The 23596-nt window shown below is 42.8% G+C and overlaps 1 protein-coding gene across 4 annotated transcripts in view; it reads right to left on the minus strand.

Moving 5' to 3' along the window:
- LOC137622192 (uncharacterized) overlaps positions 1–23596 on the minus strand; it is a 110737-nt gene that overhangs the window by 38724 nt on the left and 48417 nt on the right. For 2 of the 4 annotated variants that reach the window (XM_068352640.1, XM_068352638.1), the window contains one exon: positions 16269–16384. In XM_068352640.1, the coding sequence (XP_068208741.1) occupies positions 16269–16384 (116 nt within the window). Of the gene's footprint in view, positions 1–16268; positions 16388–23596 lie in introns of all 4 variants that reach the window. The other 2 variants (XM_068352639.1, XM_068352637.1) reach the window with 1 other exon arrangement.

The raw sequence follows: 23596 nt of genomic DNA on the forward strand, positions 1-23596 counted from the left end.
CCTATCCCAGTTGTTGAGATGGGAGCAGAGAAGACTTCCCGAGAATTACCATGATCCCTAGATCTTGGCAAAGTCCCAGAAGCTTGTCTCCGTGTTGAGGAAGGGTCGATTCCGAGACTGCCTGGGATAGCCAGTCCTGCAGAAAGCGAAGGAGACGGAAGCCGCTCCTGTGTGGCCATGAAGATAACAGGGTGAACATTCTGGAGGACACCTGAGGTGCTGCGGGGAGATCGAAAAACACCGAACCTTGAACTGGTATATCTGTTGTCTAGGCTGAATTCCAAGCACTTCCTGGAAGACGGATAGATTGGGATCTGGAAGTACCCGTCCTTCAGCTCCAGTGTGCACATGAAGAGTTGTGGTCACACTACAAGCCTGATTGGCTCTGCTGTTCCAAGCTGAACAAAGTTTGTTTGACAAACTTGATCAGGGTAGAGAGGTCGAGACAGGTCTCCAGACTTCGGACGCTTTCTTACAAGAAAGAGTTGACTGAAAAAGCCATGGGGGGTGAGCCGTCGATGACCTTTGGAGAGCCTCCTCTAGAGCATGGTCTCGATTCCTGCCCGAAGGGCTAGCCCCTTTGCCGACCCCATGGCATAGGAGCTCGGCGACACTGGATTTGCTGTCAGCGGAGGTAGAGATGTAAAGAACGGGACGCGATTCCTTGGCTGATCACGGAGATCGTGCAGGAATCGGCCCCGGGCTGCTGCCACTTGAGAGCGCAACCTTGGGCATACCCCCACCGGGGACCCTGCAGGGGGGTTGCCAATCCTAGCGTTTGCGACCTCGGCCGCTCTCTCAGGATTATTGCTTCCCCAGAAGTACTTCCCGCCCTTCTTGCCTCTGACACGAGGGGGGTTGCTGTTTAGACACCTTGTCTTAGCTGCCGGGGCTGGTTCCGATGTCCTAGGCTGACGAGGCTGTTGTTGTTGAGGCGCTGCGAGGTTGTAGGGTCTGGATGCAAGCGCCTATGGAGGAGCGAACCGTGATTCGCTTTCTCCATCTCTCAGTTGTCCGTTACCTGTCCTTGGACTTAAAACAAGGTCTTTCCAAGAGTGGAAAAGTGTCTGAGCTTGCCGACATCTATTTGGGACTTCCGAGAGGAACATCTCGGTCACTGCATCTCAATGCTTCAACATCGAATTTGCCCACAAGTTCGAAACTTGGTGAGGCGGGAAACGAGATGCTCGTGCCCGAGAGGAGGAAAGTTTCCATGACCTTCCTGGAGCTCTCCCCAGACAAAATCTCGGATCGCAGCAGGATGCCCAGAGATCCAAGCCAGACAACCAGCCACGAAGTGGCCCGCATGGCACACTTTACGGCTCTCTTCTGGTTTTAAGATCTCCGAAGACGAGAAAGTCACCAGCCGGGCGGAGAACTTCTCGAGAGAAGAACTCCCTGGGGAGGCCCTTCCACGGGATGGTGGAGAGGAAGGGCTAAAACCAGGTTGCCCCATGATCTCGAAGTACCTCCTCTGCTGACGACTGACAGACGCAGTGTCAGCGATTCACGCTGGGGGAAAGGGAATCAAACGATCCTGAGGAGTAGAGATGATGGGGACTGCCCGAAAGGAAGAAGGATGTTGCCCAGACCTCTTTGAAGATCCTTCCTGCTCTTGTATGTGCCATGCTCTGCGTTTACGGGGCTTCCCGCCCTAGAAGATCGTGAACTGGAAGTACGCGCCCCAGATGACTCGCCCGTGTTACGATAACACGCTTCCCGCCCTACGGGAATAGCGGTCGAAATCACCCTGGCGCTCACGCGATGGCAGGACGTTGGTTCGCGCGCGGGCGAACGTGGGCGCGCAGGTGAGGGCGGGCGCGGTTGAAAGGACGAGCGCTGGATGTCGGGAGACCGATGGCGCGTAGGCGAGCACTGGAGGTCGGGAGACCGATGGCGTGTAGACTAGCGATGGTGCGTTGGCGAGGGATGGCGCCTTTGGCGAGCGATGGCTCGCTGGCGGGAATAGTGCTGGCGCTCAAGCGATGGAAAATCGCTGGTTCGCGTGCGGGCGAACACAGGTTTGTGCGTGCGTGGGTGCGCATGCGCGCGGGCGAACACAGATTTGCGTGGGCGCGCGGGCGTAAGGGCGACCACAGGCGGCCGGGAGACCGATGGCGCGTAAGCGAACGATGGCGCATTAGCAAGCGATGGCGCGTTGGCGAGCGATGGCGCGTTGGCGAGCGATGGCGCGTGGTCAAACGATGGCGTGTTTGGTAAGCGATGGCGTGTTGGCAAGCGGTGGCGCATAGCGACCGCTCGCGTACAGGAGAGTTAACGCGTGGGCGCGTAGGAAACCTACAACGATTGAAGCGTTGGCGTTGAAAACGCTTGTGCGCAGGCGATGAATCGCGCGGGCGCGTAGAGGATCGCTGGTGCGTAAGGAGAGCCCAGGGATGCCTGTGAGCGCCTGTGCGCTAACTTAGGTATCTCTTGGGCGGCGGTGAGTAGAGGCGCTGTAAGTCTAGTAGAACCTGTGAGCGCCTGTGCGCTAGCGAAGGAACTTCTTGAACTGCGTGACGAGGCAGGAACCCGGAGATCGTAGGAGCGTAGTTGTGTGGCCAGCTGAGAAATGCACGGCCAGACGTATGAGAGATCGTCGGCGAGGAGGCGAAGGAAAAACTCCTTGCCTGCGCCCAGATCCGACGATCATGGGCGCGTAGGCGAACGATGGCGCGTATGCGCATATCAGGAAAATGTCCTTGCCTGCGCCCAGATCCGAAGATCATGGGCGCGACGGCGAACGATGGCGCGCATGCGGATATCAGGAAGGTGGCGCAGATGCGAGCAGGTGTACGTGGAGTTCAGTGAAGATCAACCTCCCTGCTTGTGCCCAGATCCGGAGATCGTGGGCGCGAGGGCGAACGTTGGCGCCCAATGCGCACATCAGGAAATGGTGACCAGATGTGCGCTGGCGAGCAGGCGATCATGGACATTCAGGAGACCGTAGGCGCACATGGCGCGTAGCCGCACATGGCGCGTAGCCGCACAGAAGGACTCAGAAGAGTTGGCGATCAGGTTGATTCAGCAGAAGTCTGGTCCACAGCAGGAGAGTTGCGCCCAGATCCGGAGATCGTGGGCGCGTTGGCGCACATCAGGAACATTTGCGAACTACTGCGTGCGAGAGCGCAGTAGAACGAGGTAGCACAGGTAAAAAAACCTGGAACCAAAGGGCTTACTCCCATGTGAGATAAGCCCTTAGCCCTGAAGGGACCGGCGCCCGTTTGGAAAACAGGGTGGAGGCGGCCACAGCGCTACTGCGTCCAGGAACGGAGAAGGAAGACAAGAAGATCTGGCAGAAGTCGAAGATTGCAGGTCTAGAGAAGTAGCAGCAACAGTCTGTTCTCGTCGAGGAGGATCGTCTGCGGCTGAAGATGAGGACGACCACAGACAGGAGCACCATCATCAGACCTCCGAAGAGGAGTCTCTGTTAGTGAACTCCCCCGAGGGGGAGAGACACTCGCAGGGGAGACCGTTGGACTCAGCTGCTCCCTCAAAGATGTTCGGAGGGGGGAACTGAGCCTTCAGCAACAACAGCAGTAGGGAGTCCTCCGAAGGGGAGTCTCTATGAGTGTCCTCTCTCGCGAACGAGAAAGAACACTTCGTAGAAGAGACAGATGAAGGCGCCCCTTAGGGCCGTTGGATCAGCAAGCTGACCATAAAGAGCAATCCTCAGAAGAGGAGCTCTTGCAGTTGCTCAACCCCTTGAGCGTAGCTGCAAGTGCGACTGCTCAGCACCAAGAGCAAAATTGCACGAACACCATGGTCCGGCCTTGCAACCGCTCAGCCCCTTGAGCATGGTTACAAAAGCGGTAGCTCAGCACCAAGAGCATAACTGCCCGAGGACCAGAAAAAAATTAAGGTAGGAGAAGAAACCCCCCCAGAAGGAGAAAAAACTCATACCTGGGAAGGGAACCTCCCTCGGAAAGGAAGAACCCACCCAAGGAGGCGAACCTCCTGAGCGCTCTATATGAACTAAGGAGCTGACAGTTGTCACGGGAGAACTTCTAGGAGAAGGAACACGCCCATGACGAAGTCGTAGAGGAGGCGGCAACAGCAGACTCCCCAGGACCCAACAGGACAGCTCTGCTTCGTAGGCACATTAGGCAAACGAAAAAAAACTAGATAGTTAACTGTAAAAATAAAACAATTAGTTAACATTAATTCCCCCAGGGGAACTCCGAAGAGGAACCCCCGCGGGAAAAGAATAATAAGAATTACACACAGGAATGCGCCCTCCTTCCCCACTGCCACTCACAGGAAGGGGGAGGGAAGGCGGAGAACTGTAACAAAACAGAATTAAAACAATTATAAATATGTAATTCAACTAAGAATGTTACTAATTGTAAGAACGAATGAACCCCGAAGGGAAGCATTCTACACAGAAGCTGAAAAGTTAACAAATGCAATTAGATTTAAATAAAAAAAAATTGAGACAAAATAAACGGAAGCAATTCAACCCGCAACGGGAAGGAAACTACCATAATACGTAATAATAATAAAAGGGTGAATGAACTCGAGGAGAGAGAGAGAGACCGTAGTCAAACAAAACTCCCAAGTTCCCCAAGCTGATAGACCAAGTTCCCCGTAGGGAAGGAGGAACAGCGGAGAAACATATTAGTAAGTAGAGTCCAGCGATGACGATTCCCCACGGCGCCCGCCGAAGGGAGACCGAAGGACCAAGGGAGAGATCGCGACCCATGAAAAGTCACCGTAGTGGCCTGAGACCACACGCAGAAGTTGTCGCACAATGAGTGGACTTCCTACACACACACACACAGCACAAACACTGAAAAGGAATCTTACTGTATTTCTATACTCAAATATGTACATAAACATAAGCATGCTTACATATATATTAAGTATAAAAAAAGTAAGTAATTAGTAAGACAAAGCATTAATGGCTGCCATGCGAGGACGGGACAGAGACGTCTGTTCATTGTCCGAGCCAAAAGTGAAGTGAAGCAGTTCATCAGTGTGTGAGGGGGGAGGAGTAGCTAGCTACCACTCCCCTACTCCCCCGCTAACTAGTGCGGGGGTAATACACCCTCGTTAAATTCTAATGGCTCGTCCTTTCAGCTACGCCGAAAGTAAACCCTATGTAAATAGCGTGGTTTGTATTTCGGTTACGGAACAATTAGGACTTTCTAAGAAAAAAAATAAGACTGAAATAAGTCTGCGACGTCATTCGACATTTAGACCGACATGACATACCGTGAACCGTCGTTTATCGCGGGAGATAGGTTCCAAACCGGGCCGCGATAGCTGAAAATCCGCGAAGTAGGGACACCATATTTACGTATTTAATTAACATGTATATTCAGACTTTTAAAACCTTCCCTTTTCGTACTACTGTTAACAAACTACCCTTTAATGCACAGAACACTTAATGCATGTACTACAGTACCCTAAACTAAAACAGGCACAAATATTAAAGGCGGTTTTATATCATGCGTTTCCTAAACACGCCAAAAAGCACGATAAAAAATGACAAACAATGTTTTGTTTACGTTTATCTCTGATCATAATGAAGAAACAAACGCATTTACACATCTGTGTATAGGTTAGTTTTTGCACTGACAGCAATCTTACCAAGTATTATATGTTGATTTTGTTATTACCAATGTTTGACTTAATTTTTCTTAGGACTTCCAAATAAATGAAATGAATGCCATTTATATAATGTTTTTCTTTATGACGCCGCCTGAAACGGAAACCTTCCATTCGTTTACTGTACGCTCCATCTTCGATCGTAATAAACAAACAAAGGCATTAAACGCGCATGATGAAAGTGATAAATAATGATATTAAAAGCTTTAAGTAAATGTTATTACAAATATTATTTACCGTATCTATATAAAATCCTACATACGTAGCAAAGCAGGAAAATTATTATTTTTTTTTTTTTTGGCGTTTAATCAACAATAACAAACTGCCGCTAATGACCGAATGATAATTTACGATAATTCTAAACTGTTACTAAAGATGATTCTCCATTCCATATCCAAAATACTTTTCCTAACTTCAGTTATAAGTCACCTTGTACCCCCCTCAATTATGAAACCATCTAAAAAAAAAAAAGTAAGAGAAGAAGCAAGTACTATGCCGATTTTTAAAGTTGTCGAACAATTAAGTTACCGCTATAACGTTCGATGTGACATAGTGCGAGATTGGAGAAGGTAAGGAAAATTGAATCATGATTGATTTTCAATATAAATGAAACTTTGTGAAGCAACACACACACACACACACACAGAGAGAGAGAGAGAGAGAGAGAGAGAGAGAGAGAGAGAGAGAGAGAGAGAGAGAGAGAGAGAGAGAGTTGTTTTAAATGTAATAAACAAAAAAATATGATAGGTTATAACACATTGGTGCTTATGTAATATCAACTGTATAGATGGTTTGAATAAGTTAAGAAATCTCTATCTATATACCAAGGCACTTCCCCCAATTTTGGGGGGTAGCCGACACCAACAATGAAACAAAACAAAAAGGGGACCTCTACTCTCTATGTTCCTTCAGCCTAATCAGGGACCCAACCGAGTTCAGCTGGTACTGCTAGGGTGCCACAGCCCAACCTCCCACATTTCCACCACAGATGAAGCTTCATAATGCTGACTCCCCTACTGCTGCTACCTCCGCGGTCATCTAAGGCCCTGGAGGAAGCAGCAGGGCCTACTGGAACTGCGTCACAATCGCTCGCCATTCATTCCTATTTCTAGCACGCTCTCTTGCCTCTCTCACATCTATCCTCCTATCACCCAGAGCTTTCTTCACACCATCCATCCACCCAAACCTTGGCCTTCCTCTTGTACTTCTCCCATCAACTCTTGCATTCATCACCTTCTTTAGCAGACAACCATTTTCCATTCTCTCAACATGGCCAAACCACCTCAACACATTCATATCCACTCTAGCCGCTAACTCATTTCTTACACCCGTTCTCTCCCTCACCACTTCGTTCCTAACCCTATCTACTCGAGATACACCAGCCATATTCCTCAGACACTTCATCTCAAACACATTCAATTTCTGTCTCTCCATCACTTTCATTCCCCACGACTCCGATCCATACATCACAGTTGGTACAATCACTTTCTCATATAGAACTCTCTTTACATTCATGCCCAACCCTCTAGTTTTTACTACTCCCTTAACTGCCCCCAACACTTTGCAACCTTCATTCACTCTCTGACGTACATCTGCTTCCACTCCACCATTTGCTGCAACAATAGACCCCAAGTACTTAAACTGATCCACCTCCTCAAGTAACTCTCCATTCAACATGACATTCAACCTTGCACCACCTTCCCTTCTCGTACATCTCATAACCTTACTCTTACCCACATTAACTCTCAACTTCCTTCTCTCACACACCCTTCCAAATTCTGTCACTAGTCGGTCAAGCTTCTCTTCTGTGTCTGCTACCAGTACAGTATCATCCGCAAACAACAACTGATTTACCTCCCATTCATGGTCATTCTCGCCTACCAGTTTTAATCCTCGTCCAAGCACTCGAGCATTCACCTCTCTCACCACTCCATCAACATACAAGTTAAACAACCACGGCGACATCACACATCCCTGTCTCAGCCCCACTCTCACCGGAAACCAATCACTCACTTCATTTCCTATTCTAACACATGCTTTACTACCTTTGTATAAACTTTTCACTGCTTGCAACAACCTTCCACCAACTCCATATAACCTCATCACATCCCACATTGCTTCCCTATCAACTCTATCATATGCTTTCTCCAGATCCATAAACGCAACATACACCTCCTTACCTTTTGCTAAATATTTCTCGCATATCTGCCTAACTGTAAAAATCTGATTCATACAACCCCTACCTCTTCTAAAACCACCCTGTACTTCCAAGATTGCATTCTCTGTTTTATCCTTAATCCTATTAATCAGTACTCTACCATACACTTTTCCAACTACACTCAACAAACTAATACCTCTTGAATTACAACACTCATGCACATCTCCCTTACCCTTATATAGTGGTACAATACATGCACAAACCCAATCTACTGGTACCATTGACAACACAAAACACATATTAAACAATCTCACCAACCATTCAAGTACAGTCACACCCCCTTCCTTCAACATCTCAGCTTTCACACCGTCCATACCAGATGCTTTTCCTACTCTCGTTTCATCTAGTGCTCTCCTCACTTCCTCTATTGTTATCTCTCTCTCATTCTCACCTCCCATCACTGGCACCTCAACACCTGGAACAGCAATTATATCTGCCTCCCTATTATCCTCAACATTCAGCAAACTTTCAAAATATTCCGCCCACCTTTTCCTTGCCTCCTCTCCTTTTAACAACCTTCCATTTCCATCTTTCACTGTCTCTTCAATTCTTGCGCCAGCCTTCCTTACTCTCTTCACTTCTTTCCAAAACTTCTTCTTATTCTCTTCATATGACTGACCCAATCCCTGACCCCACCTCAGGTCAGCTGCCCTCTTTGCCTCACGTACCTTGCGCTTTACTTCCACCTTTTTCTCTCTATATTTTTCATACTTCTCTATACTATTACTCTGCAGCCATTCTTCAAAAGCCCTCTTTTTCTCTTCCACTTTCACCTTCACTCCTTCATTCCACCATTCACTGCCCTTCCTCATGCTGCCTCCAACAACCTTCTTGCCACATACATCACTTGCAATCCCAACAAAATTTTCTTTTACTAACTTCCATTCCTCCTCTAAATTACCAGTTTCTCTTACTCTCACCTCATCATATGCCATTTTCAACCTTTCCTGATATTTACTTTTTACCCCCGGTTTTATTAGCTCTTCAATCCTCACTACCTCCCTTTTACATCCACCTACTCTATTCCCCCACTCTTTTGCTACAACTAATTTTCCTTCCACCAAAAAATGATCAGACATACCGTTAGCCATACCCCTAAACACGTGCACGTCTTTCAATCTTCCAAACATTCTTTTAGTTACCAACACATAATCCATTAATGCCCTTTCTACTACTCTTCCATTTGCCACTCTTACCCACGTATACTTATTCTTATCTTTCTTTTTAAAGAAGCTAGCACCTATTACCATCTCTTGTTCAACACACATGTCTACCAGTCTCTCACCACTCTCATTTTCACCTGGTACGCCATACTTACCAATGACACCTTCTACCTCTCCAGCGCCCACTATAGCATTTAAGTCACCCATAACAACTACATAATTCCTTCTACCCAGTCCTTCTACACACCTAGTTAAATCATTCCAGAACTCATTCCGATCTTCTTCACTTTTCTCACTACCTGGCCCATACGCACTGACAAACGCCCAACATTCCCTCCCCAACCTAACCCTTACCCACATTAACCTAGATGATATCTCCTTCCATTCCACTACTTTACCTGTCATCCATTCACTCAGCAATAACGCCACACCCTCTCTCGCTCTTCCCCTTTCAATCCCAGACACTCTACCAGACATTTCACCAAACATCACTTCACCCTTTCCTTTCATCTTTGTCTCACACAAGGCCAATACATCCATCCTTCTACTTCTAAACATACTTCCAATCTCACATCTTTTACTCTCTATCGTACTACATCCACGCACATTTAAACACCCCAAAACTAGAGTGCGGGGAGCAGTCACTCTCCCCCCAGCTCCATCTCCTTGTCGATGTCTCGCAGGAATTTTTTTACAGGAGAGGGGGTTCCCAGCCCCCTCGTCCCGTCCCTTTTAGTCGCCTCTTACGACACGCAGGGATAACGTTGGCGCTATTCTAATTTTTATATGCCCCCGCGGCCACAGGGGGCATATAAAAATAGTATAAACAATACCTCGTACGCGCATATTCTTGAGACCGGCAACTAGACGTCAGCTGATCTGATCACGGCCAAAAGTAAAACAAAAAGAAGTCAACAATACTCGATTTTTAAAACACACCCGAAATTTAAAAACAAAAGTACACGCTTTCTTAATGTGCAATTAACTATTTAAAGAGTAGCAATTTTCTAAAATAAAATGATGTTTCCCCCAAAAATAGTGGTTTGCTGATGAAATCGGATGTCGTATTTAATGAAAAAAGTCCGCGAAGTCGTGAATCCGCGATGGTCAAACCGCGAAGTAGCGAGAGCTCACTGTATAGTGTTCTTATGCTCACATAAAGTTGGAAATGGTATTATAATTGTCATGGGCATTGCCAAGAATGACATCGGAGATGACTTCCCGCTCCTCAAAGAATATGCCTTTCTTTAACGGAATGCCACAATCTACACTCAGCATATGAATATAATTGCCAATAGTCCTGCCCCTAAGACATAGAGTGAGTGGATCCAGCACTAGTTTATTCATCACCAGTTTAGCCATAGTGCCAACCTTCACTCACAATCCTGCTTCCTTCCATTATCAAGACAAAGCCAATATCAACATTTCAAACTAAAAAGGATGAGAAAAAGACTAAACAGAATGACATACTGGTTATGTCCAAAGGCAAAGGTGTAGTTTTTGTCAGGATAGTGGGTGGGGTTACTTAACCCCCTGGTCATCCCCTGTCGTTAACTATTCTACAGTATTAATGATTTTAACACTGGACAGGTATGATGGGTCGTACGCGACCCCTACAGCATGTTCAAAACCTGTTTTTTCCCAATTATTCATCAGCTGTCTCGAATATGGAAGTGATCGAACTGCAAGGGGTGACTAGTCTGCTTTAGGACTGATTTTCGTCTAACTTCCCTCCTTCCCCGTTTTTTACCCCCCCCCCCCCCAGGGGTCGACCTCGACCCTGAAATACCTTTATAGGGGTAAGTGATCAAACAGCAAAGTTATTACATAATCATAAATTGTCAAACAGTGTTGATACTTGTTTGGTTCTTTATAGTTGGAAAGTGTGGGTGGATGGTGTGTCTACCACTTGCATGACAGTGGTTTTGGCTTAGATGCCATATATTGCCATGAGGTCCATTTTCCCTCAAATACTAATTTCTGAATTTTTTTTATTTTTTGCAAATTTCTGATTTTTTTCTATTTATTTTGAATTTATCTTCCCTCAGCATGGATGTCATCAACACACTTCTAATGGAGTTAAAAAGAGATGTTGATGATAATATGGAGCTTGCAACCTCATGTGTTTGATATTTATTTCTCTGATAATTTCTCCTTCGTATTTGTAAATATTTTTCTTATGTGTATTAGGTACTTGAAATTGATTTATATAGTCTTTTATTATTATTATTATTATTATTATTATTATTATTATTATTATTATTATTATTATTATTATTATTATTATTATCAATATTATTATAGATCATAGTTTATTGTATATAATAATTTGATATTATTTTACTTTTTATTGGTCAGCAGTTTCTTATTTTGATTTCATTTTACTTTGATTGGCTACCGATTTGCTATTTGATATCCCTTTACTTTTATTAGTTACTAATTCTATTTTCTCTTGCTGTAAGTATGGTATCAATTTTGTGTTGGTCACATCAAGCTTCCTGAAAGGACTCACTGTCATAGCTGCCCACCTAAGACTGACCACATGACAAACACCACTTGTTTGAGGAGCAGGAAGCCTGTTTGTCTATAGCTTCAAACTGTCTTGTATCTGAACTGTACCTGATAGTTACAGCTAGGTTAAATCATGAAACTTTCTTTTTTTACTACTTGTTTGTATAAATATGGAAATTTTAATCTTTACAAAATAGATATCACCCATTTTTATCTAAAATTCATTTCAAAGAATTTAAATTTTATATGATAAAAATAATTGTCAAACATCCAGAAAGCCATCATATCATTTCCCCCAATTTTGGGGGGTAGCCAACATCAACAAATGAAACAAAAACAAAAAAAGGGACCTCTACTCTCTACGTTCCTCCCAGCCTAACAAAGGACTCAACCGAGTTTGGCTGGTACTGCTAGGGTGCCACAGCCCCCCTCTCACACATTATCCACCACAGAGGAAGCTTCATAATGCTGAATCCCCTACTGCTGCTACCTCCGCGGTCATCTAAGGCATCGGAGGCAGCAGCAGGGCCTACCGGAACTGCGTCACAATCGCTCGCCATTCATTCCTATTTCTAGCACGCTCTCTTACCTCTCTCACATCTATCCTCCTGATCACCCAGAGCTTCCTTCACTCCATCCATCCACCCAAACCTTGGCCTTCCTCTTGTACTTCTCCCATCAACTCTTGCATTCATCACCTTCTTTAGCAGACAGCCATTTTCCATTCTCTCAACATGGCCAAACCACCTCAACACATTCATATCCACTCTAGCTGCTAAATAATTTCTTACACCCGTTCTCACTCTCACCACTTCGTTCCTAACCCTATCTACTCGAGATACACCAGCCATACTCCTTAGACACTTCATCTCAAACACATTCAATTTCTGTCTCTCCATCACTTTCATTCCCCACAACTCCGATCCATACATCACAGTTGGTACAATCACTTTCTCATATAGAACTCTCTTTACATTCATGCTCAACCCTCTATTTTTTACTACTCCCTTAACTGCCCCCAACACTTTGCAACCTTCATTCACTCTATGATGTACATCTGCTTCCACTCCACCATTTGCTGCAACAACAGACCCCAAGTACTTAAACTGATCCACCTCCTCATGTAACTCTCCATTCATCATGACATTCAACCTTGCACCACCTTCCCTTCTCGTACATCTCATAACCTTACTCTTACCCACATTAACTCTCAACTTCCTTCTCTCACACACTTCCAAATTCTGTCACTAATCGGCCAAGCTACTCTTCTGTGTCTGCAACCAGTACAGTATCATCCGCAAACAACAACTGATTTACCTCCCATTCATGGTCATTCTCGTCTACTAGTTTTAATCCTCGTCCAAGCACTCGAGCATTCACCTCTCTCACCACTCCATCAACATACAAGTTAAACAACCACGGCGACATCGCACAACCCTGTCTCAGCCCCACTCTCACCGGAAACCAATCACTCAATTCATTTCCTATCCTAACATGTGCTTTACTACCTTTGTAGAAACTTTTCACTGCTTGCAACAACCTTCCACCAACTCCATATAACCTCATTACATTCCACATTGCTTCCCTATCAACTCAATCATATGCTTTCTCCAGATCCATAAACGTAACATACACCTCCTTACCTTTTGCTAAATATTTCACATATCTGCCTTACTATAAAAATCTGATTGATACAACCCCTACCTCTTCTAAAACCACCCTGTACTTCTAAGATTGCATTCTCTGTTTTATCCTTAATCCTATTAATCATTACTCTACCATACACTTTTCCAACTACACTCAACAAACTAATACCTCTTGAATTACAACACTCATGCACATCTCCCTTACCCTTATATAGTGGTACAATACATGCACAAACCCAATCTACTGGTACCATTGACAACACAAAACACATATTAAACAATCTCACCAACCATTCAAGTACAGTCACACCCTCTTCCTTCAACATCTCAGCTCTCACACCATCCATACCAGATACTTTTCCTACTCTCATTTCATCTAGTGCTCTCCTCACTTCATCTATTGTAATCACTCTCTCATTCTCATCTCCCATCACTGGCACCTCAACACCTGCAACAGCAATTATATCTGCCTCCCTATTATCCTCAACATTCAGTAAACTTTCACAATATTCCGCCCATCTTTTCCTTGCCTCCTCTCCTTTTAACAACCTTCCATTTCCATCTTTCACTGTCTCTTCAATTCTTGAGCCAGCCTTCCTTACTCTCTTCACTTCTTTCCAAAACTTCTTCTTATTCTCTTCATATGAATGACCCAATCCCTGACCCCACCTCAGGTCAGCTGCCCTCTTTGCCTCACGTACCTTGCGCTTTACTTCCACATTTTTCTCTATATTTTTCATACTTCTCTATACTATTACTCTGCAGCCATTCTTCAAAAGCCCTCTTTTTCTCTTCCACTTTTACCTTCACTCCTTCATTCCACTATTCACTGCCCTTCCTCACGCTGCCTCTAACAACCTTCTTTCCACACACATCACTTGCAATCCTAACAACATTTTCTTTTACTAACTTCCACTCCTCATCTAAATTGCCAGTTTCTCTTACTTTCACTTCGTCATATATCATTTTCAACCTCCTGATATTTACTTTTTACCCCTGGTTTTATTAGCTCTTCAACCCTCACTAGCTCCCTTTTACATCCACCTACTCTATTCCCCCACTCTTTTGCTACAACTAATTTTCCTTCCACCAAAAAATCATCAGACATACCGTTAGCCATACCCCTAAACACGTGCACGTCTTTCAATCTTCCAAACATTCTTTTAGTTATCAACACACAATCCATTAATGCCCTTTCTACTACTCTTCCATTTGCCACTCTTAGCCATGTATACTTGTTTTTACCTTTCTTTTTGAAAAAGCTATTACTTATCACCATCTCTTGCTCAACACACATATCTACCAGTCTTTCACCACTCTCATTTTCACCTGGTACGCCATACTTCCCAATGACACCTTCTACCTCTCCAGCACCCACTCTAGCATTTAAGTCACCCATGACAACTACATAATTCCTTCTACACACCTAGTTAATTCATTCCAGAACTCATTCCGCTCTTCTTTACTTTTCTCACTACCTGGCCCATACGCACTGACAAACGCCCAACATTCCCTACCCAACCTAACCCTTACCCACATTAACCTAGATGATATCTCCTTCCATTCCACTACTTTACCTGTCATCCATTCACTCAGCAATAAAGCTACAACCTCTCTCGCTCTTCCCCTTTCAATCGCAGACACTCTACCAGACATTTCACCAAACATCACTTCACCCTTTCCTTTTATCTTCGTCTCACACAAGGCCAATACATCCATCCTTCTATTCCTAAACATATTTCCAATTTCACATCTTTTACTCTCTATCGTACTACATCCACGCACATTCAAACACCCCAAAACTAGAGTGCGGGAAGCAGTCACTCTCCCCCAGCTCCATCTCTTTGTCGATGTCTCACAGGATGTAGATACAGGAGAGGGGGTTCCCAGCCCCCTCGTCCCTTCCCTTTTAGTCGCCTCTTACGACACGCAGGGATAATGTTGGCGCTATGCTAATTGTTTTTATGGCCCCGCGGTCACAGGAGAAATTTTTGCATGCACGTTGGAACATGTAAGAGTAAGGGAATGAACAAATTTACTTCCCTGAAATACTAAAGTAAAAAAAAAATCAACAAGAAATAAAGTCCGTATGGAAAGTACAAGACACAACTTTTGAAACTCAAAGGTCTATTATAACTTAGTCTCTGATCAACTTACAAAAAAACAAAATCTAATGCCAGCTGAAAATATATCTGCTCTCCTCTAGAAAACTAGGAGTACTCTAATTGCACTAATGTTCTTTGTAGTTACAGTTCAATGGTCAGCTAAGGTCTAGCATCGGTAGTGAAAAGTCTATCACCCAAACCTAAAATACTGTAATGATGAAAAAAACTCCTCTAGGAAGCTGCATTCCCTTCTTAGACCTCCACTTTACTCCATTTCTGCCCCCTTATCGCAACTTTTACATAATAAAATGACTGCATGGTTTTCCAGTGTGCTCCCTGGCCAGGCATTAATTCAATCTATCAATTTAAAGGACGAGTTCTTCTTCATACCAAATTAAAAAAAAAATGGAAAGAATCACTCCAGAACAGAAAACAGGTAGATGTAAAGACTGTAACTCAGGACTTTTGAGGAAATTAGCTACTGGGACCGGAAGATCGAGGAACGCACACGCAAGCCTTCCATCAAGTGTCAATTACTGAATTTTCCATCAAAGGACTGATACTTCTAGGATTTGAGAACCACAAAATTGGACTACATTAAAAACAATGGGTTTATTGTGATGTGAATTAAAACTTGATCATATTTCATAATGCAAAATATTAATAGCTTTCTATTGTTATAAATACATGTAGTGTAATTCATTGTTGCTTAGTAAAGTCTTATAACCACCACTATCATTATGCTGTTAATGAAATTCTTTAACCATACCTCTGACCACAAGTTCATGACTTTTACAGGTCTAACAACAATAACTTGATATGATATATATAATGTCTAATCTAGCCAATAAAATTTCTTTAAAGACATTTAACTGAATAAACTAAAAATTTTAAAGAGGGAAATCAGGAAAGTCCTTTGCAACAATAATTGAGAACCAGATCTTCCCTAAGCACCTGAGGAATGAGAATGTTTTTTCTTTTTTTGGTTATGACAAAATCTACACGTTTCAATTACCTCGTAATCTTTCTGGGTTCCACTGGAAGCTTTCTTCTTCTTTTTGGGACTCGCTATCACTTTGTTTTCTACTTTTGCTCTAGGCTTTCTTGTTCTTGTACCACTAGGCATTACCTCTTCTGGAAAGAAATGATCTTGTTAAATACTCCAAAGAAAAGATTTGATTAAAGATGTCTTCTACATAAAAACTAAAATTTTCATAATTTGTATTTCTCATAACTATACAAACCTGAAACCTTTAATAAGAGTACAACTTCAGTGTAGCAGCAAAGCTGGAATGAGCGTTAAACTTTCAGCCAGGTGAGTAATGGTTGTCTATTGAGTGGAAGGTAGACCACACCCCTCCAAGAGGTAGCACAAAACTTAAAAGTCTGAGGTTTGTATAGTTAGGAAGAATACAAATCACTTTAAAAATTTGTGATTTCTTCCTAAATGTAATACCAACCATCAACCTTTATTAGGAGACTCATCCTAAGGAGAAAAGAAATCCCCTATGACCAACCTGGCCGGTCAACGAATCCAGGAAATGTCAATGTACGTTAGTACTGTAGAGGATTTAAAGTCCAGACTCCAACTTTCAACCTTCCAACAAACTGAGAACAATTTAGCAGGGTGCTAAGGTGAGTTCTTGCAAGAGAACTGTTAGGCAGTGACTGAAGAATCTATAAAAATGTACAGACATTATATATGTGAGTGTGCATAAATTTTGTCCATTCCCCTTCCGTAGTTTACCTGGATCTGTAAATCTCCTCTCTTTAATAATAATAAACTAGCATCCAGTCTAACAACACAACATGAGTGCTGCGCCCCAAGGGAAGGTAAGAATGGCCTGATATTCTTATTTTTTGTTCCTAGACTATTTATGTTGCAACCGTTATCTTCAAAGAGGTGCTCTTTCATAAAGGCAGAGGGTGGTGAAAGTTATCTGGCACTTCTTGACTCCTGCTTTCAGGCCTTGCACCACAGACAGTTTCTTCTTGAAGGCTAAGGTTAAGTTGATACCCATGACTTTGTGAAGCTGCACTTGAAATGCAAATGATGATCTCACAAAGCCTGAACAAGACTGTAACCTTGGACATTGGCTTCTTAACCTTTCCAGTGCTGTGAAACAGTCCCTGGTGCTCTGGTCTGAAGCACCGAGTTCTACTGAGGTAGCACCACAGTAAACTTCATTGGACATAGAAGCAGGTCACCCAAATCCCTAGACTTCGAGAGACAGGCGATGGGAAAGAACTTGAATCTGAGTATGAGTATGGAACAAACATAAAGACCACCTTCTACCCCTCAGGATGACTTGTGGCATATGAGAGGCCATGCAACTTAGCCATTCGCTTTCCCGAGGATAAGGCAAGAAAAAATACATTCTTGACTATCAAATCTCGATCCAACGCCCTCCTCAAGGGTTCATATAGCAGTCACTTGGTCAAATTCTCTAGGAGAGTCAGAATGCTCAAAGCCTCTGAATCAGGCTGTGAGCAAATCATAAATGAAGCTACTCACAGGTCTGGTAATTGCTTGGATCTCGTATACACTGACTCCCCTGGCGTTATAACTAGTAAGGTTGGTTCTCCAGTCGGGACTTCTCATCATGCCTTGATTTTAATATTAGTGAAGACTGAGCAGCCTGTCCCTGATATATCATATTCCTGTAAAATTTATATGAAATCCCAAGCAGACTGAAATGGGATTTTGCATGATCTTTTGTGCTTGAATTGGTCACAATTATATAATAGTGTAGATCCTGTTGTCCCTTTGAATGAGAATCTAGTCAACATAATTGATAGGCGTATCCCTTCCCGTGTGCTAAGGTACCGAATGAAGGACAAACCGTGGTTCAATGATGATCGTAGACGTCTTATTTGGAGAAGCAGGAGGCCTATCACCTTTGGAAGGGTAACAGATCAGATTTGACCTGGAACAACTATACTCAGCTTCGAGCTTTTGCTCAGAGAGTTTATGCCTCAACTGAAAAGGAGTACAATTTAATCATAAAAGAAACCCTCTCTGGTACAACTCAGGAACATAAATGGTGGTCTACCCTTAAATCTGCACTCTTTGGTGTAGATGCAACAGTTCCTCCTTTACTTAAACCAGATGGCTCAGTCACTCACTGTCCAAAGGAAAAGGCAACCCTGTTGGCTGATGTTTTTGACAGTAAACAGAGTAATGAAAAACTTGAACTTCCTCATTCCTGTTTTCCTGAGGCTAAACTAACTAGTTTAGCTTTTTGATCTCGTGAGATTAAAGCTCTGTTGATGGACCTTGATGCTTATGGAGGTGTAGACCCAAATGGTATTTTTCCTTTGTTTTTTATAAAGACAGCTGATTTCTTAGCTCCCAAGTTATCTGTTATTTTGCGCAAGTTAGCAGGAAGAGGAGCTTTTAGCACTTGTTGGAGAATTGGTAATGTTACTCCTTTATGTAAATGTGTTTGTGGTAGCTCAAGTCCCACTGATTGCCGCCCAATTTCCATAACTCCCATATTATCTAAAGTTTTTGAACGTCTTCTGGCAAAACGTCTTAATAGGTTTGCTGAAGGTTATCATCTATTCCCTAGTTTGCAATTTGGTTTTCGTAAAGGCCTTGGAGCATGTGATGCCCTTCTTACAATCTCCAATGCAGTACAGAAATCCCTTGATTGTGGTCGGGAAGTTCGTATGATTGGCCTTGATTTTAGTGCTGCCTTTGACCGTGTTAATCATGAGGCCCTTGTTTTCAAACTCAAATAGTTGGGAATGGGTGGGTCGTTTCTTAGCATTATTATTGATTTTTTAAGTAGTAGATCTCAAAGAGTTGTTGTTGATGGGCACCATAGTGAGTATAGGAATGTGATATCCGGTGTTCCACAGGGTAGTGTTCTTGGCCCATTACTTTTCATACTATATACACATGACATGTGGTTTGGCCTAGAAAATAAGCTTGTTGCATATGCAGATGATGCTACTATCTTTGCATCAATTCCATCCCCTGAATGTAGATCTGGGGTTGGTGAATCCCTTAATAGAGATTTAGCTAACATTAGTTCAAGGTGCAAATTATGGGGTATGAAGTTGAATCCTAACAAAACTCAAAGTATGATTGTAAGTAGGTCAAGGACGGTGGCTCCTCAACATCCGGATCTCAGTATTGATAATGTTTCTTTAAATTTGTATGACTCTTTCAAAATTTTAGGTGTGATTCTCGACAGCAAATTTACTTTTGAGAAACATATAAGGTCTGTCTCTTCTTCAATTGCACAAAAAAAATTGGCTTATTGAGAAAGTCTTTTAAGATATTCGGTGATCAATCTATTCTGAAGAAGTGTTTTAATTCTTTTATTCTACCTTGTTTTGAGTATTGTTCTCCTGTCTGGTCTTCAGCTGCTGATTCTCATCTTAATTTGTTGGACAGAAACTTACGGTCTACTAAATTTCTTATTCCTGATCTAGATATTAATCTCTGGCACCGTCGTTCAATTAGTTCATTATGCATGTTGCATAAGATTTTTCATAACTCTGACCATCCTTTACATTCAGATCTCCCTGGACAATTCTATCCTGTTCGTAATACTAGGCAGGCAGTTCATTCTAATAGCCAGGCCTTCTCCATCATAAGACTCAATACTACGCAGTACTCTAGAAGTTTTATTCCAGCTGTTACCAAGTTGTGGAATGATCTTCCTAATTGGGTTGTTGAATCAGTAGAACATCAAAAGTTCAAAGTTGGAGCAAATGCTTTTTTGTTGACCAGGCGGACACGAGTCTTTTTATAGTTTATATATGACATATTTGTTTTTGACGTTAATAGTTTATATATGACATATCTCTTTTGACATTACTTTTTTTAGAATGATTTATTGTTAATTTGTTCTCTTCAGTTATCTATTTCCTTTCCTCACTGGGCTATTTTTCCCTATTGGAGCCCCTGGGCTTATAGCATCTTGCTTTTCCAATTAGGGTTGTAGCTTGGATAGTAATAATAATAATAATAATGAGCATGGACAACTCCCACAAAACTCTCTGTGTAAGAAGGTACAAAAATCAGCTATCAATTGCAGAGATTCTAACCGAAGTATCACATCTATGACACCAAACAGAAAATGGCCTTTTTTTCCCTAGTAGACAGCTACAGAGAATCCTCGCAAATATCCAGTTATATTCTGTGTAATGCTTTGAGAAATGCCTTTCGCTTGGTGATGCTAGTTAGTTGCCACCCATGAAATGTCAGGGATCCTACTGAGCTGTCACCTTTGCAAATGGGGCTGACAGACAATTTTGGGCTATAAGGGTAATTCACTCAGTACCTTGATAAGGGGCATCAACAAATCCAGAAATCATTAGGAATGTCGCCACTTACGAGCCACTAGGATCAGCCTGACATTTGGGCTTGGCCCCACCGTTGATGACCTGCAGTATCGGGCAGAAGGGTGGAAAGGCATAAGCATCCACATTATTTCAGGGATGATGGAAGGCACACTCTATCACGGCCAACATTCTGGGGCAGAGGAACAAAACACCAGAAACTTTTGTTCCGACAGATGGTGACCAACTCGATCGATGGAGAATCCTGAAGGTCAAGAAGCCTTTCCACCACACAATGAAGCTACAACTATGATCCTGTCCCCTTTCCCTCCCAACTGAGCAAGTCTGCTAATACATTGCTCTTGCCTGGGATGAACTTCGCTGACGGCTTTACTATGTTCACTAATGCCCAAGCATTTGTCTGTTTGGTCAACTCCCAGAGGGACTGCAAGACAGTTTAAAGGTCACTAATGAATGGCAGAGGCAAGGTACAGGTACAGTGACAGTGCTTTGGCTAGAGAATACCCTCGAGACTGAACATATATACATATGATCATTGCCCAAGACCCTCTTCATTCAAACCAGGGCCAGGCAATGGCTGCTGGTGACTCAGCAAATAGACCTATAGGCTTCCCCAAAACCATCATACTTAGCTCAAAAGGATGGTAAGCTTGCAAACACTACAAGAAACTATTGAGCTTAAAGGGTCTTGAATCCAAGTCTAGCAGATTGCTAGGCAGGGACATATCCAATATGCTAACACAACCAGTTTCAACTTGCTTGTTGACGTAAGCCGTAGTGTTGTTTGTCAACAATCCCGAAAGTCCTGTTAAACTCTGGTGGAAACTGCCGCTAACATCTCAAACAAGATGATATGCAGACTTTTCTTCTTTGGACCACAAAAAAAGAGGCAGTCTGGTCCCTCGTATATGACCCATCCCTCCTTGGATGCATCTGTGAACGGCATCTCCAGAGGAGGGGAGTTACAAAGTGGAACTTCTCCGGTGAAATTTTTGTCATTCCATCACAACTCCAAATCCTCCCTCACCTCTGGTTCCACAGGTGGAAAGGATCGGTGGCTGCTAACTAGTGACACTTCAGATACCGTGGAGGCATCCGTGGGGCACAAGCTTCTCCAACTATGAAAGATGTCTAAGATGGTGCCACTGTATATCTAGAAGTCGTTGACTGGTCATAGAGTTCCTCTGCCTCAAGTTTGTTGATGGGATGATTTGATGGGGAACCCTCTCAGCTGTTGTATCTATCAACATTCCCAGGTGCTCCATCATTCACTTGGGAGAAAGACTTGACTTCTCCCCATTGATTATGATCCCCATTTCGTGGCTAATAGAAAGAAGCTTGTCTCGATCCTAGAATCACAGAAATAAAGCACAGTTACCGATTCCAATGATTTCCACAACCTTTCTAATTCCAGTTTTCTGATCCTTTCCTCAATGCTTCTGATATCTTATTCCTCTAAACATTTTCTTTGGTAGCATTTACCCTTTTCCTTTGTCTACTAATATTTTTTTTGTTTTAACATTCTGGTCAGCATATAAACTACTACTTTAATTGTTTTTTTTATCAAATAGACTATGGATTGTTATTCTAGATGATACTAAAATTCTATACACTTCTATTATTTTTAGTAGAGAATAACATCTGATTGAAAACAATTCTCTTCATTAAGTAGTTTCAAATTACTGGCTCTTATTTCGTTATTGAACTTTGAACACTTAATTCAACATCTAAGACTCTGATAAACATCTAGAATTGTAAGAAGTTCTCTGGTGAAAATTCAAAGCATAGGGCTTTCTTCACAAAACAACTGCACAAGACATGTGCTCTATGGAAGGTACAGCAAATACCAAGACAAATATTTTCCTATTTCTTATTTATAAAAAGGAAAAGGAGAGACTTGACTGCAATAACAGCCAAGATATTATCCTTCTCTCTACCACTTGTAAAATAATAGCTAGAGTTAATCTCTTTCATTTAACTAAATTGTATCTGAATCTGTTTTACCAGAGACCTAGTATGGATTCAAGAAAAGAGAGAGAGAGAACACTGACTACCTTCATTATCAAGCAAATACAAGTGAAATGTCAAGAGCAAAATAAACCTTATATATTGTCTTTATTCACCTTACCAAAGCACTTTACAATGAGGTCCCCAAGTTCCTAGCTAATTTCTCAGAATAACTGCTATTTCATTCCAACATGGAAGGTTAAATCTTCATTACCAGGATGATACCCTCCCTACGTGTGGGAATGAAATCAAGGCAAGGTGACATGTTGGCGCCTTTTCTGTTCAATTCGTTCATCTCCTTAATAATGAACTTACAGAAGGAAAAACTCAAAGAAGATGGGAGCCTACAATAAAAACCAAATATGTGCGTGCCAACTGATTGACCTGCAATATACTGACGATGCAGCAATTTTGGCAAACATCCAAGAGTTAGTGCAACATATCTTATGACACCCAATCATCAACATAGTAGGCACCTGGCTTGCAGGTAAATATAAAAAAAAAACCAGAAGTCATAGCACAAGAAAACTATATAGGAATGCACCTATCTTCACCATTAATGATATACAGCATCAGGAGGTCTCATCCTTCAAAGTCCTTGGTATCTTTGTTGCATCCACCACTGAGATTATAAATGATGTGCTGAATGAAATAAACAGGTCTTCACATTCTTTTTGCAAACTGAGAACCGGGATTTTCATGAAGAAACATCTGAAATTGACCACCAATGTCAAAATTAATAAAATAGTGTTTATATCAACTCATATTTAGTGCAGAGATCTGGACTCTATATCTGCACAATCTCCAGTAGCTGGATATGTTTTCATATTCCCCGTTTGCAACAATTATGGGCTTCACTTGGAGAGATCAGATTCTACACAAAAAGAGATCATGATAAAACTAGATGCACGTCGATGCTTACCAAGCTCCAACAATCGTGTGTTAGTTGTGTGATCCATATGCCCTACAAACGGCTCCAAAAACAAATTTTATAAGGATAACTACTAAACAATCACTGAA

This window comes from Palaemon carinicauda, chromosome 29 (genome assembly GCF_036898095.1).
Source record: "Palaemon carinicauda isolate YSFRI2023 chromosome 29, ASM3689809v2, whole genome shotgun sequence".
Lineage (NCBI taxonomy): Eukaryota > Metazoa > Arthropoda > Malacostraca > Decapoda > Palaemonidae > Palaemon > Palaemon carinicauda.